The sequence below is a fragment of the Acipenser ruthenus genome, chromosome 8 (assembly GCF_902713425.1).
Source record: "Acipenser ruthenus chromosome 8, fAciRut3.2 maternal haplotype, whole genome shotgun sequence".
In the NCBI taxonomy this organism is placed as follows: Eukaryota; Metazoa; Chordata; class Actinopteri; order Acipenseriformes; family Acipenseridae; genus Acipenser; species Acipenser ruthenus.
This window is the reverse complement of record NC_081196.1, coordinates 26,701,715-26,717,387: the sequence shown is the minus strand read 5'-3', so window position 1 is coordinate 26,717,387 and position 15,673 is coordinate 26,701,715. Positions and strand designations below refer to the sequence as shown.

The following is a 15,673-nucleotide window of genomic DNA, read 5'->3' as shown; positions in this document are numbered from 1 at the left end:
GAACATACACAAGAACGTATTTGTATTCTAGAAATGATTTACAACACTTTTCGTCTTTCTCTAAATGAATATGAAACCAGACCGCTCTGTCTTGCCAATGCATCTTTCCGTATACCCGTACCCCCAGCTGTTAGAACTGGGGCTGTGGGTCGTCCTCGATACTGCATTTCACGAGAACAAATAAATCATTGCATATCCCTTGGATTCAGTTGGCAAAGTATTGCTAAATGCTTTGGAATACACAAATGTACTCTTTTTACAGCTACAAAACACACCCAACGCTGGGGAAACATATGTGCTTGGAAGTCTAAGAGGACGTAATCTCCGTGTTCAGCGTTGGGGTGTAAGGCAGAGTATTCGAGATTTCTTTATCGTATGAGATTTCACTATGTAGTGTATGAGGTTTCAAGATTTCAATATGTAGTGTATGCGATTTAACCATGTAGTGTATGAGATTTCACCATGTAGTGAATGCATTTTCACTATGTAGTGTATGAGATTTCAATGTGTAGTAGTGTATGAGGTGTCAGTTTGAATTATGTCCCTAGAGCAACGTTACTGATTTGATGGGGAAAGTAATTGCATACAGAAAATAGCTAGCGACGTTAACTTATTAGTGATTCAAATATATAAAAAGAATAACAATAATAAAAATACACTATATTTATTATTATTATTATTCTACAAATGGTTCATTTTAGCAAAGATTAATTTACGCTTTAATTTAATTCAGTTCAGAGGCAAGTTTAAAATCATGTTCTGTTGTTCATGTTTATTGGGTTCCTTAAAAACTCACTCTGTCGAGCTTCACTGGTTTTTTTCAACATTATCCTTCCCTGTTCGTTTTGAGGTCGGAGACACACAAGAAAAGGACTTTTCTAAAAAGCAGCAGCTCGCGGCAGTGCGGATGATGTCATTCCGACCGTCAGAGACCAAAAATTGGGTCGCAGTCGGAAGTATGCCTTAACTCTGCAAGTTTGTTGTAATTGACCCTCGGTGTTTTAAACCTACGTTGAAAACAGTCCCCAGATTTTTTTTTTTTTTTTTGCGTGAGTGTTTTGAACGTACTACACCTATACACAAACTACTCTTTTTTTTAAGTAGTTTATTAGGTTACAATTGTTTTATTCCTCTCTAATAAAACAACATTTGCATGAACAAATCGCCGTGGAATTCTAAATTACATTGGTACAAAAAATGTATATGTGTATATAACTAGGGTTATTTACTGTTGCCTTTTGTTGTTTAATTGCCTGCAAACGTACCTCTAGAAGCGCAAGCTTATTCCGGGCCATGCGCACCTTTGCGCTCAGTCTCTTTAGTACACTACAGAGCTCTGTGGTGAGGCTGTCCATGCTAGCTGTCCCCTATCGGAGCTCTGCGCTGAGTCTTTCCAAGTCTGTTTCCCGGCTGCAGTAGCTCTACGCTGAGGCCTTGTTTCCTGTTATTATCCCCAACGGATGTTTGCAGCAGGGGCCTCACTAAGATTTGCGAGAGAGGAGTTACAATGCAATTTAAATTAAAACACCTGCCCTCCAAACTCTGATCCCCTGTATCACTGCTCGGTCCTTCTCATACTATAGGAACAGTCCTCCTTCCTTTGAATTCTCTACGGTTGTTCTGGGTTAACCCCTCCAGGCCCGACACTCCGGGTCAAGCCACGAAGTTTCCTGACACAAGTCTGCTGGTAGAGAAACATTAAATGTCGTCTCTATCTGACCGGTCAACACACTGGGAAAGGTAAGAAAACAAATATTTTTATTTTTTTTAAATTATATTTTATTAACCATTAACCTAAACAAGTAGTTGCGTTTGCTTTGTTCCAAGCAAACGGGTTTCTGGTGGGTGTACACAGTTTTCTAGGCTTCAGCAGTACTAAAAGTACAGCACAGAGTACCAGCGTAACGTATATTTTGCTACAGGTGTAACTTCAATTTTTGCTACTTCGTCAAAATTTGACATGTATAAGCGTGTCAAAATCTGCCCCAAAGTTTCATTTGTAGCTGTTGCTCTTATTAAGACTGAAGTCACTGTATTTTGTATCTTGCTCTTATACTGTAATTATTGTTATGTATCTATACAACTGTAAGTCGCCCTGGGTAAGGGCGTCTGCTAATAATAATAATAATAATAATAATAATAATAATTAACATAACGTTATTTCCAAACTAATATCAACAACGTGACAAATAGTATCGAAACTCACACCAGGCAAATAGCTGTAATAATAACAACAATAAGTAATACATTTGCAATCAAGATGCATTTTTATTTTTTTTATTTTAAAAAAAATGGAACTCCCTCTGTAGTACCCTAACGTTTGTTAACAGCAGATGGCTGTATTCAATATAAAAATAATTAGTTACATGTGGAATAAAATGTAAGTTTACAAAATACGTATTTCATATCCAATGTTTGATGGGCGTCCTCCTCTGCTTGGAAAAAAAATCTTCATGCGCGGCGCAAGGGGAAAATAGTCTGGGCATGCACAGTATGTAAAGTAGGAAAGTGACAGGTAGCATACATTGACATATCAAGTTGCTGTGCAGCAGTGTTGTAATGGGAGTAACTTACTAAAATGGTATTTTCGAAAGTATCTGCGGTAAGATTTGTATCTTATTGGGTTATAGATGGTAGTGTTTTTTTTAGTAATGCCCTCAATTTCACAGAGCAGAATGTAAGAAAGTTTTCATGCGGTATGATGAACAGCGCTTTATCATATCATCAGAACAATTTGCACTGTTGTCTACTCAGAGTTGAGTGGCAGGGCTGAGTCCCAGCCCCTGTAAATAATGTGTTTTTGTTTGATTTGTAAATAAAATGCGGAATGTTGAAAGTTTTGGAGAAAAAGTTTGTGCTATATATGGCAGGGCTGTAAGGTTCGACTTCCCTGCCTAATTGAAACTTGATGTGTAGCATCTGGCCAGGTGTTAATTGACTAATTATTAATTAACCCTGGCCACTTTAAAAAGGGCTGGAAAGTCAGTCCTTTGTTTTCCACAAGCCGAAGAGGAAGAATTGTGAAGTCTGTGGAGATACCGCATGACTGCGTGTATAGCCAGGGTGAGCAACTAAAAGAAAAGCGCCAATGGAATGACCTTATGTATACCAGGGTTCTAGTGTTAACAATAGGGATTTATTTACGTGTATTTAAGTTTGTGTTAGGCAGAACTGTCTTTTGCATTTTTGTATTCATGTACACTGTGTTTTGTCTATCTCATCCTGCTAGGATTACTGTTGCTAGTACCCTAGTGGTGGCCATCTACCACTGCAACCACCTGTTTTGTCAACAAAACCTGAACGCATGAGTGGCGTTTTCAATGTCAAACCGTTGTCTGTCTCATCTGTCAGCGGATACCCACATGTTACCAGAGCACCCCTGTTACAGCGAGTAAAATATTTCATGTTATGTGTTAAATATAACATGAAATATGTGTTAAGTGTACAGCATTGAGCTTGGTGTAAGAACTGGTATCTTTTGACTTAAGTTTTGGCTGGATTCCAGGCTTTGAAATACGAACTAGGGCGTTGTGATTTAGCTTGCTTGTTTCTCCGAACTTCAACTTTCTTTTTCTCACACATACACTTCCTCCATTCTGTTTCTGCAGGCCTATAAAAAGCATGCCCCAACATGTTGAGCTGCTACAGCAAGAGAGTGCAGGAGTGCAGCCTGAGGAAATCTATAAGACAGAGAAGAACAGAGGGCAGAAGGATCTCCCAAGAGAGAAGCAGAAGGACGTAAACTACCCCCTGGGATTGGAGTAGTTCAGAGAGAGAAAAATATTTGAAAAAGCGTCTCTCAGAGATACTGCAACAGAGGAAGACATCCACACAGGAAGAGAGAGTGAATTCCTACTGTGGGAGTGTTAAGTTAATGATGAGAGGGCTCTCCGTTTGTTGCAGCCTGCCTGTGGGGATTCAGAAGCATTCGCAAACAGAATAATGTTGTTGGAGGATTGTCAATGAGGTAATTTTCCAGTGAATATGTCAGTGAAGTAGTCCTTTGTTTTTGGATTACTTTTCTAGCATTTACCCCAGAACCAGTTGGGCGGGGACACTGAAATTCCTACTTGGGTATATTAGCCAGAGAACTCAAAGTGCCAGTTGGGGGCGGCTCATCACAACCTGAAAAATAACCAAGCGCTGGACTTGCCAGTAAAAACAATTCTGTTTGGGGAGAAAAAAAAAGCTGTGCCAAAATTGCTTTTGTGGGATGCCTGGCACATAATCTTCTTCTTGCTAGTGAAGTGAAAATCAGCTGGGAGAAGCAGGGTGGCTCCAGATAGAATCAGACTGAAGGTTACAGCCAGGTAGCCAAGACCTATCACCCTCCTCTTTGGGTCACCCTTTTGTTTCTGTATTTCTTGCTCCTTCCCCCAACTCAGATACTGCAATGAGTTTGCATGTGGTGACCGGCTGTACCATTTGGAGATGAGTGTAAGTCGACTGCAGGGCAGGCGGTTCTACTGCCGAGACTGGGCCCTGTACAAGCTCCAGCACTGGCTAGAGACCCGAGCCTCTGGCAGGATTTTTGGGGTTCTGGTGACAGGGGGTCCTGGCAGTGGGAAAACCGCCTTCTGCACTGAAGTGCTTTGGCCAACATCGGAGGCCGGGACCCGTGTTAACCTGGCCCCCCGCTGCCTGGCCCACCACTTCTGCCAGCGAGAAGATGAGAGAACAGTGTCTGTGACTGAGTTCATCCTGGGTTTAGTGGAGCAGCTCCGGTGCAGTCCCTTACTCCCCGGGTATTTTGAGAAACTGGAGGAGCCCTCAGTGAAGGCCGCCTTGGAGCCGAACCAATGTGAAAGGGACCCTGATGAAGCATTCAAGAGGTATTTGTAAATTAAATTATCTTAACCATTCCAACTGAAGTACCCCTGCGGTGCCTCTTAATTTACATCTCACATTTAGTAATTGTTTGGTTAAATATTTAACAGAGGGGGAAATACAAGGAGAGGTTGAATAGTGTGTTATAATTGTAGGAGAAAAAGTGTATCTAATCAGGTGAAGATTAAAAATGAAGTATGACTTCATTTAAAAAAAACTGCCTGAGCAATCATTTTTAATGTGCGTTACTGACACGGTTTAATATTGTTGCGAGAGCATCTGAGACTTAGGCTCGTTACAGCAGAAAGAAATCAGGGAGGAGGTTTTGCAATACTAAATTACTTAACAGTACAGTGCAATAAAAGTACTGCAAAGCATATCTACATTCACTATGCTTGTTCCCCACTTCCTGTATAAACATCTGGGTCAAGGGGGTTATTTGGTTTCTTTATTGAACAAAGCCTGTTTGATTTTGACACCGTGCTTCTCTTTTAAAGCACCCAAAATTCTCCCACTACATTCTTAAACAGGTTGTGTGGTTAATGATTAAACTAATGTTTGCTGCTTTTGCTTCTTCTCGTTAAAAATAACTCTTAATGATTTCATCATAAGGAAGACGCACCAAAGTTTTTTGCTTTTTATTGTAACCCATTCATTTGCAATCCAAAATGCATTTGATTATTACTTGTGTCAAAGTAAGAAAATTATTTAAATTTTATAAATTAAATCTGAAGCTTCTTTTGACTAATGGTGATTTATAAAAGTTAATGTACACTGGGCTCCTGAGTGGCGCATCCAGCATGGAGTGCAGGATGCGCCCTAGAGCTTGGAGATCACAGGTTTGAATTCAGGCTATGTCATTGCCGACCATGACTGGGAAGTTCCCAGGGGGCAGCACACAATTGGCCGAGCGCTGCCCGGGTAGGGAGGACTTAGGTCGGCAGGGCAGCGCACACCAGCGACTCCTGTGGCTGATAGGGCACCTGCGGGTCTGCTGTGGAGCCATTCTGATCTGTGTTTTACTCCGGCACTATAGGTCTGATGGCTTTGCTGTGAATCTGCTGTGCGAAAAAAAGACTGCTAGGCAGGGACACGTTTCGGAGGACGTGTGTGTCAGCCGCCGTCACCGAGTCGCTGGAGGGTTGCAGCAATGAACCGGGATTAATAAAATACAATTGGGGATTCCAAATTGGGGAGAAAACTGGGGTAAAATCATTGGCGACAACTACATTTATATATATAAAAAAAAAAAAAAAGTTACTGTACAATGAAGTCCATTATACCCGTCTTGTGCATTTCATCCTGTATCATAATGTGAGCACCAGCCTTCTTGCCCATCCAAGCCCTCCTGATAATACTTATACAAAAGGCTAGAAAGAGAACTGTACATAAGTGTTTAATATTTATTACTGGTTGGGTGTAGGCTGTAGTCTCCTGCAGTGTCTGGGTGTACTGAAAAGGCAGTGGGTAATGTCAGGTGGTGGAGTTGGCTAGCAGTGAATTGGCTGATTCCTGATGACTTTGTCGGTAATCTTAGACAGGAAATCTCATAGCTTTTTTTGCTCTGAATCATTAAGCCAAGGGAGCACATCTCTCCTGTCTGAACAAGAACAGGACTTGAGAACTGTGGGGTGTAAGGTGGCCAGAGTGAGCAAGAACAGGAAATAATTGTGCAACACCCTTAGCCTGCAAATATGCTTCTTAATCTGCAGAATAAATACACACGCACATTCGCCTCAGAAAGAAGACGCCTACAATTGGAGGGTTAAGACCAAAAGAAACGTTACCAAGTTAGAGAAGCCTGATAACCCACACAGAACAATATGTTCTTCTTTTTAAATAATGCTTTCTTCAACAAAAGAATAAATATCAATACCTAAATGTCCAAATCTGCTCCACAAAATGTAAAGATATGTTTAAAGGTGGTGGCAAATTTATATTTTAGTAATATCAACACATAGTTGAGGGAGACTAGAACAGCAGTGCTTGTGACACTGACAGCTGGGAGATAAGAGGACCAGTATCTCATCTCACTACAGGTGGCCCTGTACATTTGCATTTTAACAATTGGTTAAATTGAACTTCAGCCAGCTTTAGTTAACCATACAATGATAATGCCCTGTATTGTTTCTATAAATGAATATTACAATATTTAAAGTTGGCTATACAATTAGAATTTATATTGTGTGTGTATATATATATATATATATATATATATATATATATATATATATATATATATATATATATATATATATATATAATTTTCCTCTTTAAAGGCAGCTATTCCAATAATTTTAAGATTGGTGGATACATCTTGTTTGTTTATTTTAAATTTCTTCTATGTTGAATGTCTGAATCGAGCAGAGCTATAAAATGTATCTTGATCTAATATTTTTTACACGTGGCTAACTATCCTTTTCTGTCTTTTCAGGGCGGTTCTGTTGCCCCTGCTGGACCTGCCTCATCCATCTCAGAACTTGCTGCTGATTGTGGAGTCGCTGGACTCGGGACCTGTAACAGGAGCAGGCCAGGAGGGGCATGCAGCAGGGAAGAGCAGAACCATCGCTGAGCTTCTCTCCAGTCACCAGCAGCTTCTCCCGTCATGGCTACTGCTTGTTTGCTCTGTCCGCCGACAGAACAAAGCACTCATTAAGATGTTCTTAGGTGGGAGTTAGCAGTACTTACAAGGAAAAATTGCTCTTTTTAATGAGTGAATTCAGTGCCTGTGAAAGCCTATGAAACTAACATCTTTGGGGCTTAAGCCCACTGTCTTGTCTATCCAGAGTGCAGGTACTGTACAGTTCAGCTGCATATTTAGTTTCAGTGAAAGAGGTAATGACAACATTTCTGTAGCTGATTTAAAAAAGGTGAAAAATATATTCAAATGGATGTACATAAATGTTTTAACAAATATCTCTTTTGATCGCTCAGGTTTCCGAAAGCTTTGCCTGGATGATTTACGCAAGGCTCACACGGTGCGTGATGTACAGCAGTACATTCTGTGGAGGTTGGACCAGGAGAGGGCGCTGCGGAGGCACCTAACGCGTGAGACAGCTGACATGCTGAACCAGCTACATATCAAGAGCAATGGCTGCTTCCTCTTTTTGGAGCGTGTGCTGGACGGAGTAGCTGAGAACTTTGTAGCAATCCGTGAGATCCGTGATATCCCAGGCACCCTTAATGGGCTCTATCTCTGGCTGTGCCAGCGGCTTTTTCCCAGGAAGCTTTTTTCCAGGGTGCAGCCCTTACTGAATGCCCTGCTGGCCTCTCCACGGCCACTCAACCTGGAGGAACTTTATACTGCAGTGTGGACAAGAGACACCACCCTTACTCCAATCGACTTCCATCGCAATCTAGATGCCTTGTCTAAGCTACTGGTAGATGGGCCCAGCAGCACCAAGCTTCTATTCCATGCAAGCTTTGCAGAATGGCTGATTGATGTTAAATACTGCACACAGAAATACTTGTGCAGTCTGGCTGAGGGTCATGCCATGCTGGCCATGTCACTAACCCTCCGTGGGCCACAGCTGTCCCCGAATGAGATATACTGGCTTGCTTTTCACCTCGTGAGCTCTAACCTCCAGCCTGAAAACCCCACCCTGCTGGCACTGTGGATGGTGTGGGGTGGCATCCCTTCTTTAGCAGACAATTCCCTTACTCCCGAACCCTTCCCTCCGACCTCTCCCCAACAGGTGCTGCAACTGCTGGTTAAGGCTGGAGCTTACCCTGCTTCTTCCTATGGTCGTGTCCACAACTGGAGCTCTAGTGTTGGCTGTGCAGTCAGTGTCGGGATGATCCGGAAGGCTCTAGAGCGGGAGGATTCAGTCCGAGTTCTACTGGAAAATGGGATGAGTGTCAATCAGATGGATCCAGGGGATGGGCGCACCTTGCTGGCCAGTGCTGCACATGCAGGCTCTACAGATGTGGTTGCTCTCCTCCTATCCAAAGGAGCTGATCCACAGATCCAGGACCACCAGGGGCAAGCCCCTGTGATGCTGGCAGCGCGTCAGGGTCATGCCAGAGTGCTTCAGTGTTTGCTGGCGTGGGCCCAGTGGGAGGAAAGGGCCCCGCATCTTGTTAACCATGCAGACCGAGAGGGGTGGACTGCACTGCGTTCTGCAGCATGGGGAGGACATGCTGAGGCTGTCAGGATCCTACTGGAGGCTGGTGCAGAGGTGGATGGCAGTGACTCTGAAGGCCGGACTGCCTTGAGGGCTGCAGCTTGGGGAGGACACGAGGAAATCCTTTGCACTCTTTTGGACTATGGGGCCCAAGTGGACCAACCAGACCGGGAGGGCAGAACGCCGCTAATTGCTGCAGCCTATATGGGCCATAAGGAGGCAGTAGAATTGCTGCTTGACCATGGCGCCCAGGTAGATGTGCAAGACTCAGATGGGCGAACAGCCCTATCAGTGGCAGCTCTATGTGTACCTTCAGCAGCTGGGCTTGGCTGTTGCGAGGTGGTGAGTCTCTTGTTAGAGCGAGGGGCTGATCCAGGACATAAGGACCGTGATGGGATGACACCACTGCTTCTGGCAGCATATGAGGGCCATGCAGAAGTGGTAGAACTCCTTCTAGAGGCTGGGGCAGATGTGGACGAAGCTGCTGGGCCCCAGGGAGGTAGCCGCATCTCTACTGCTGTTACACCACTGCTGGCTGCTGCCTCAATGGGCCACGTGTTTGTAGTGAACACACTACTGTTTTGGGGAGCTGCTGTGGATGCCATTGATGGTGAGGGACGCACAGCACTTAGCCTGGCTGCTACCCGAGGAAATGTGGATGTGGTACGGACACTGCTGGACCGCGGACTGGATGAAAATCACAGAGACGATTTGGGATGGACCCCATTACATTCAGCAGCCTGCGAAGGTCACCTTGCGGTATGTGCAGCTCTGACAAAGCAAGGTAGTGCAGCTAGAGTGACTGAAATGGATAATGATGGGAGGACCCCACTGATCCTGGCTGCACAAGAGGGACACTGCGATTGTGTGAGGCTCCTTCTGGAAAGACATTCACCCCTGGACCACCGGGGGTATGATGGACGTTCTGCTTTGAGTGCATCTGCACTAGAGGGACATGTCGATGTTGTGGAGCTACTGCTAAGGCGTGGCTCAGAGCTGAATGTGAGGGATGCAGAAGGAAGGCCCCTGTTATACCTCTTGGTGCTTGAGGGGCTTCACAACATGGTTGGGCTCCTACTGGAGAAAGGGGGTGTTCCTTTAGAGTCCTCAGACACAGAGGGCAGGACTGCCCTACATGTGGCCTCCTGGCAAGGACATCTTGAGAGTGTGAGCTTATTGCTCTGTCACAGCGCAGATGCCAACGCGCTAGATGGGAAGGGACGCTCTCCCTTGCACTCTGCTGCCTGGCAGGGCCATGCAGCGATAGCTCGGCTCTTGATTGAATCTGGGGGTGCAAATGTGGACCAGGCTTGTTGCCAGCAGGGAGCCACAGCTCTCTGTATTGCTGCCCAAGAAGGTCACACAGCGGTGGTGAGTGTCCTACTTGAGAAAGGGGCCAATCCGAACCATGTAGATCTGTACAGACGCACTCCTGTCAAAGTGGCTGGCAAAAGGGGCCACGGCAAGATTGTTCGATTGCTGGAGAGCTACGGGGCACCCCCCTACTGTGGCTTCCTGCCCCCTTCCCCTCTTCCTCAGCAGCAAAAAACATCCACCATGAAGACCCATTCCTCAGGCATCACGTCTGCCAGTTCAGGAAGTCCAAGAGAGGCATCTATGGAACGCAGACTTCCTCCTTGCCATCAACACCCCCATCATATGTCCAGCTCTCCCTCAGGCTCCCCAGAATCTACGACTGAGAGGTGCAATTCCCTGGTGGCGTCAGAAAAATCACTCCAGAGTTCCAAAACATCCTCCTCTACCTACCACTCCCTGGCCACGGCCCAAACAGTCCCAGTTGACAGTCTGAGTTTCACACATCAGATCCAACAACATTCTTTGCCACGCAGCAGAAGCCGCCACTCAAACGTGGTGTCTCCTACTTCCTCGCTGTACATCAATGACAGCAAACCCAAAACCATCCCAATACAGCCAGAGCCCTACAATGCCCTCACAACTCCCTGTAGGCATCGGACTCCTCTCTCCAGCCCTACCCTGGGAAAAGGCATCATGGACAGCCCAAAGGCCAAGACCCCTACCCCGACCAACATGACCGTGGGGTTTCTCAGCAGTGTCCCAGAGAAGACGGACAGCCCCCAACATACTGGAGGGGGGAAGTGGAACTCCTTCATGGCTTCTCTGGGGGTGACCCCAGGACACGACAGCCCCATAAGGCCTTTGAGAAGCTGGGACAGCCCTCCTCTGGGTTACCCTGGTGTAGTGGGCCCCACCGTGGAGTCCCAGCAGAGGAATGGAGATGCACCTCGCAAGCCGTTTATTTCCACTCCTAGCAAAACCACAACAGAATTCCCCCCCAGTGCCTTGCTGCCTGAGCCGCTGATCGCCATAACAACGCTGGACCCCCAGCTGAATCTCAAGCAGGCTATTAAGCTGCAGTTTGAGGGGCCAACCAGTGCACTGAGCTATGAGAGAGAGACCCCCATGTGAGGGTGAGAAGCCAGGGTTAAGCAGGAGCTGGAGTATTGGAAAGAATCTTATACTGTAGAAATAGCTTTATTGGGAATCTGTGAAGATGAAAGAAGGGAAGGGCAAAAAGACACTTTGGGCTAGGGCTCCAAAGTGTCTTTTTGCCCTTCCCTTTTGGTCGCCAAATCCAATTGCTGGTGCCACATCAGGAGCAAGTTGGTTGCTATCATATTCAACTGCTTAAAATACAACAACTTGCTAAGACACTAAAGTGATGCTAAAACAGTAACTTAATGTCTGTACTCACTTATTTGTTGCCTTATTCTACTGAAATGGTTAATCTAGGCAGCTGATGACTGCAATGAACTCAGCATGTTTATATTTTAAATATTTTGTTGTGTATGGAATTGGTAACTGTCCCTTTAGTTGTGTAGAACCATGGCCAAAAGTTTTGGATCACCCTACAGAATTAACTAATTTGGCATCATAAAGTCAAATGAAACCTGCTGAATATTTTGTTAACCTTGAATTACATACCACTTTGTAGTTTTCCATATACTTAATGAAAAACTAACAAATCTAACATGAAATACTGTACTACTTATGGCTTCTGGTAGACTTCTACGATATAATTTTTTACTTTCTTTCTTTGATTACGTAATGTTAAATAAAACCTCGAAATTATGTTCATATAGTTTTTTTTATTTTAAATAGTCTCAATACTAAGGTTCCAGGTGATGCAAAACCTCTGGCCATAGCTGTACAGTTGTAATATGGGAAATAGTATGCTGAAGCTCCCATGCTCAATGTTAGTGAAGTCCTGGTCTGACAGCATGTAACACAGATAGCTCTTATGATTCCAAGTTGATGTTTATTTTTCAGTAAAAACAAGTTTACATTGCAGTGAGTTCGTTCTGCTATTCATGATATTAAATACACCACAGCAAGCACAGTGTCATATTTTTTCAGTAGCACAATCAGAGAGCTAAATTGTGAATTATTATTATTTTTATTTTTTTTACTGCAATAAGTAAATTGCAGTACATTTAATTTCCCTAAATGTTTTTTTTTTCTCAGCAATACACTGTCCCAAGTATTTATATGCTTCTGCTGTCACCTTTCTTAAAATGGTCAGTTTGAGAAGTAAACTTTGTTTTCCCTGCAACAGCTGACCCTGCTTTAGTACAAATCTCACACTACATTAGTGTTTTTCATTATGGTAACGTCTTAAATTCCCATGCCTGCTTCTTTGGCTGAAGAGATATTATCAGCTCATCATCTAATTAGCGAATGCAATTAAATCATCCTTAAAATCCTGACAGGAAACAGTATAACCAAATACATCATATCTCGGATAGCTGGGCTGTTAAACAAGAACAAAACAATCTGTTTGTGTTGACTCAAAAATGTATTTAGTGACCTTAAGATTTGACTGGCGAAAGATAACGTTGGTTTATTGGAGTTCACAAATAACTTTTTTCAGCTTGATACGGTAAGCTTTCCTCTGCTTTTAGTTTAATTATTGTGCTTTTTGCTGCATTAAAGCCCTCCCATTTCCAATTATTTTATTTTAAGTTTTCAGGGCATTTTATGAATGGCACGTGTGCAACACACATCTCAAGTGTATTTTTGTTTTGTTTTTCATTGTTCTTGTTCTAAATGTCTTGAATGCAACTGTTAATTTTAAGCTACATTTTTACACAATGTGTAAAAGCACTCGCACACGTTTGGTCACCATCACAACTGTTCCATGAAACTGGGGTTACTGTATTCTGCTGGTTTTAATACAGCACCTCTCTGTACTTAAGCATTTGTATTCGATCAAATTGTAATTCAGTTTATTAAACCATTTTTTTAATATATATACAGACCACCGTTGTTGCCTATTCATAAAAATATTGACACTTGCTTTTAAAGGGAGAGGCAGCATTTTTGTGTTCCAGATGGCAATGGTGCCTAACCCCGAAAAAAAATAAAAATAAATAAATAATTGCCAAAATGTGTATTTTCTTTGCATTTGCAGCCATTGTAGTCTGTTTGGAGCCTTGTGCACAATTCAGTTAGTATTTTTTTTCTAGGGGGAAAAAACAGCCAATTTGTTTGAATTACCTGATTTGTACATGGATTTATTTTCCAGGACAAAAACGTTAATCTCTTGGGCCCATTGGGTTTCTAAAGATTCAGTGTTCAGGAATGTTCAGGTAATTGCGATAAACATAATATTGTATGAATGTACTGTACTTTTCATGGTTAAGAAATATGGCTCTAAATTATTCATAATATTATAAAATGTGTTGCTTTTTATTTTAATACTATAATGCAAAATAATTACAAGTTGGCTTTTATTTCTTGTTAAACCTTTCAATGCTCACAATGTTTTGTTAGTAGTCATTGAAAGATGAATGTTCAAAGACTGTTATCACACATGTTAAATAATTTAATGTCGTGTATGCTGCAATGATGTGGACTGCAGAGCGTCATCAACTGAATCTTTGTGACATTTAATATAGAGGATACCTCAAGTATTGCCTTCCTAACAGTTAACATTGATCGACAGTTCCAGCATATAACTGTATAATTGTTCAACAACCGATTTGATTTTCTTGAACATGGCCAAAAGTTTTGCATCACCTAGAATTTTTGGATTGAGACATAATTAAAAAAAAAAATTATATATATATATATATATATATATATATATATATAAAGAAAATTTGGATCTGTGTTTTTTGCTGGTTTTTTTTTTTTGTCAGTCTCCCACTCCAAAAAAGGTTTGAAATTTAATTTATTTGACAATGTTAGGGTACAAGGGGACTGGCCCAGAATATTGCCTTTTTCTTGTTTGGTGAAGAAATATTAATCTGTTCCTGAGTTACAGGGATTTTAAATTTTGGTTCTGAGCATGAACAGCTCTTGCAGTTAGATGTTTGTTCTTGAAAAAGGAATTGGTATCATGACAAAATATCATTTTTCATGAGGGTCTGACCTACTTTTGTCAGAAAAATCTTTGTGCATGAGGTGGACATTTTTTCCAGTTTAAAAAAAAAAAATAAAACAAAAAATAAAATAAAAGTACTCTGGTGAAAAGGGAATTTAGAATGTCATTTGTTTTGTCGTGAGGAGGCTCTACTTTCATGAGGTTCTTTCGTTCTTGTGAAAAACGATTGTGGACAGCCTCTGCTGACTCATTGGGAGAGGTTTGCCTGAGACAGACAGCACTTCCGGGGAAATACAAGAGACCCCTCACTTTGTTCCTCTGCTCTCCCTCTACTGGAATATGGGACTGGTCTGTTCCAGTGAAAACTGAAAAAACAACCATTAACTGCAGCCAGGTCCTTGGCTAATAAGAGGCAGGCATGAAGCTGCAGTCTGTAGTGTAGAGGTTAGCACTAGGCTTGCCTAGCACGCCGAAGATCAGTGGATCGCAAACGTGAAAACTTTTTTTTTTCTTTTACTATGTTAATTCTACTTTTATACTAATATCATTTATTAGTTTGTGTTAATGAGTGCGAACATCCAAAATGCTAATGGTGTGTTACACATTATATATTAAATATTTTAATGGTTATAGTAAAATTAAACGCCCTCGCTTGAAAACTATCAACTATTAAGTTTTTACTTTTTTTTTTTTTTTTTTGCTGAGAGATGGTACAGCTATGGCTACAACTTTTGCATCCAATTTTTTTTTATTTTTTTTTTTTTTGGATTGAGGCAATTAATTTTACACTCTGCCTATTGTATTTTGACTGCCGGCGTCCAACATTGTTTTGAATAGCTCAGGGTAGGAACATCGAAAATAGACGAATCGGGTTTTGCTTGAAAGCTGAGGTTTCGTGGTATTCAAGCCTAACCAAGACGTCATAGGTTGCCATATAAGGAATATACAAACAGACAAACAAGGGTACGGTGTCCATATTAGGACATCTTTGTACATCAGGCAAAAAGGATTAATTGCAGACGTGCTCAAATTTGTTGGTACCCCTCCACAAAAAACGAAGAATGCACAATTTTCTCTGAAATAACTTGAAAATGACAAAAGTAATTGGCATCCACCATTGTTTATTCCATATTTAATAGAAATCAGACTTTGCTTTTGATTTTTTATTCAACATAATATTGTAAATAAGAAAACAAATGAAAATGGCATGGACAAAAATGATGGGACCACTAACCTAATATTTTGTTGCACAACCTTTAGAGGCAATCACTGCAATCAAACGTTTTCTGTAGCTCTCAATGAGACTTCTGCACCTGTTAACAGGTAGTTTGGCCCACTCTTCCTGAGCAAACTGCTC

The 15,673-nt window shown here is 42.2% G+C and overlaps 1 protein-coding gene across 2 annotated transcripts; it reads left to right on the top strand.

Moving 5' to 3' along the window:
* Window positions 1-1,073: 1,073 nt before the first annotated feature.
* ankrd50l (ankyrin repeat domain 50-like) lies at window positions 1,074-13,240 on the top strand. 2 transcript variants are annotated; one of them, XM_034012590.3, is made up of 4 exons: window positions 1,074-1,740; window positions 3,609-4,832; window positions 7,262-7,494; window positions 7,762-13,240. In XM_034012590.3, exons 2-4 carry the CDS (start codon window positions 4,432-4,434, stop codon window positions 11,397-11,399), a joined length of 4,272 nt encoding a protein of 1,423 aa, XP_033868481.3. In that variant the 5' UTR covers window positions 1,074-1,740; window positions 3,609-4,431; the 3' UTR covers window positions 11,400-13,240. The 2 variants fall into 2 exon arrangements, with proteins under 2 accessions (XP_033868481.3, XP_058884740.1); XM_059028757.1 differs by lacking the exon at window positions 1,074-1,740 and adding an exon at window positions 3,004-3,063.
* Window positions 13,241-15,673: the final 2,433 nt, after the last annotated feature.

Coding starts and splice junctions, on each gene's coding strand:
- ankrd50l (XM_034012590.3), top strand. CDS start 4,432: ATGAGTGTAAGTCGACTGCAGGGCAGGCGGTTCTACTGCCGAGACTGG. Junction 4,833..7,261: donor CCTGATGAAGCATTCAAGAG/GTATTTGTAAAT, acceptor CTGTCTTTTCAG/GGCGGTTCTGTTGCCCCTGC. Junction 7,495..7,761: donor ACTCATTAAGATGTTCTTAG/GTGGGAGTTAGC, acceptor TTGATCGCTCAG/GTTTCCGAAAGCTTTGCCTG.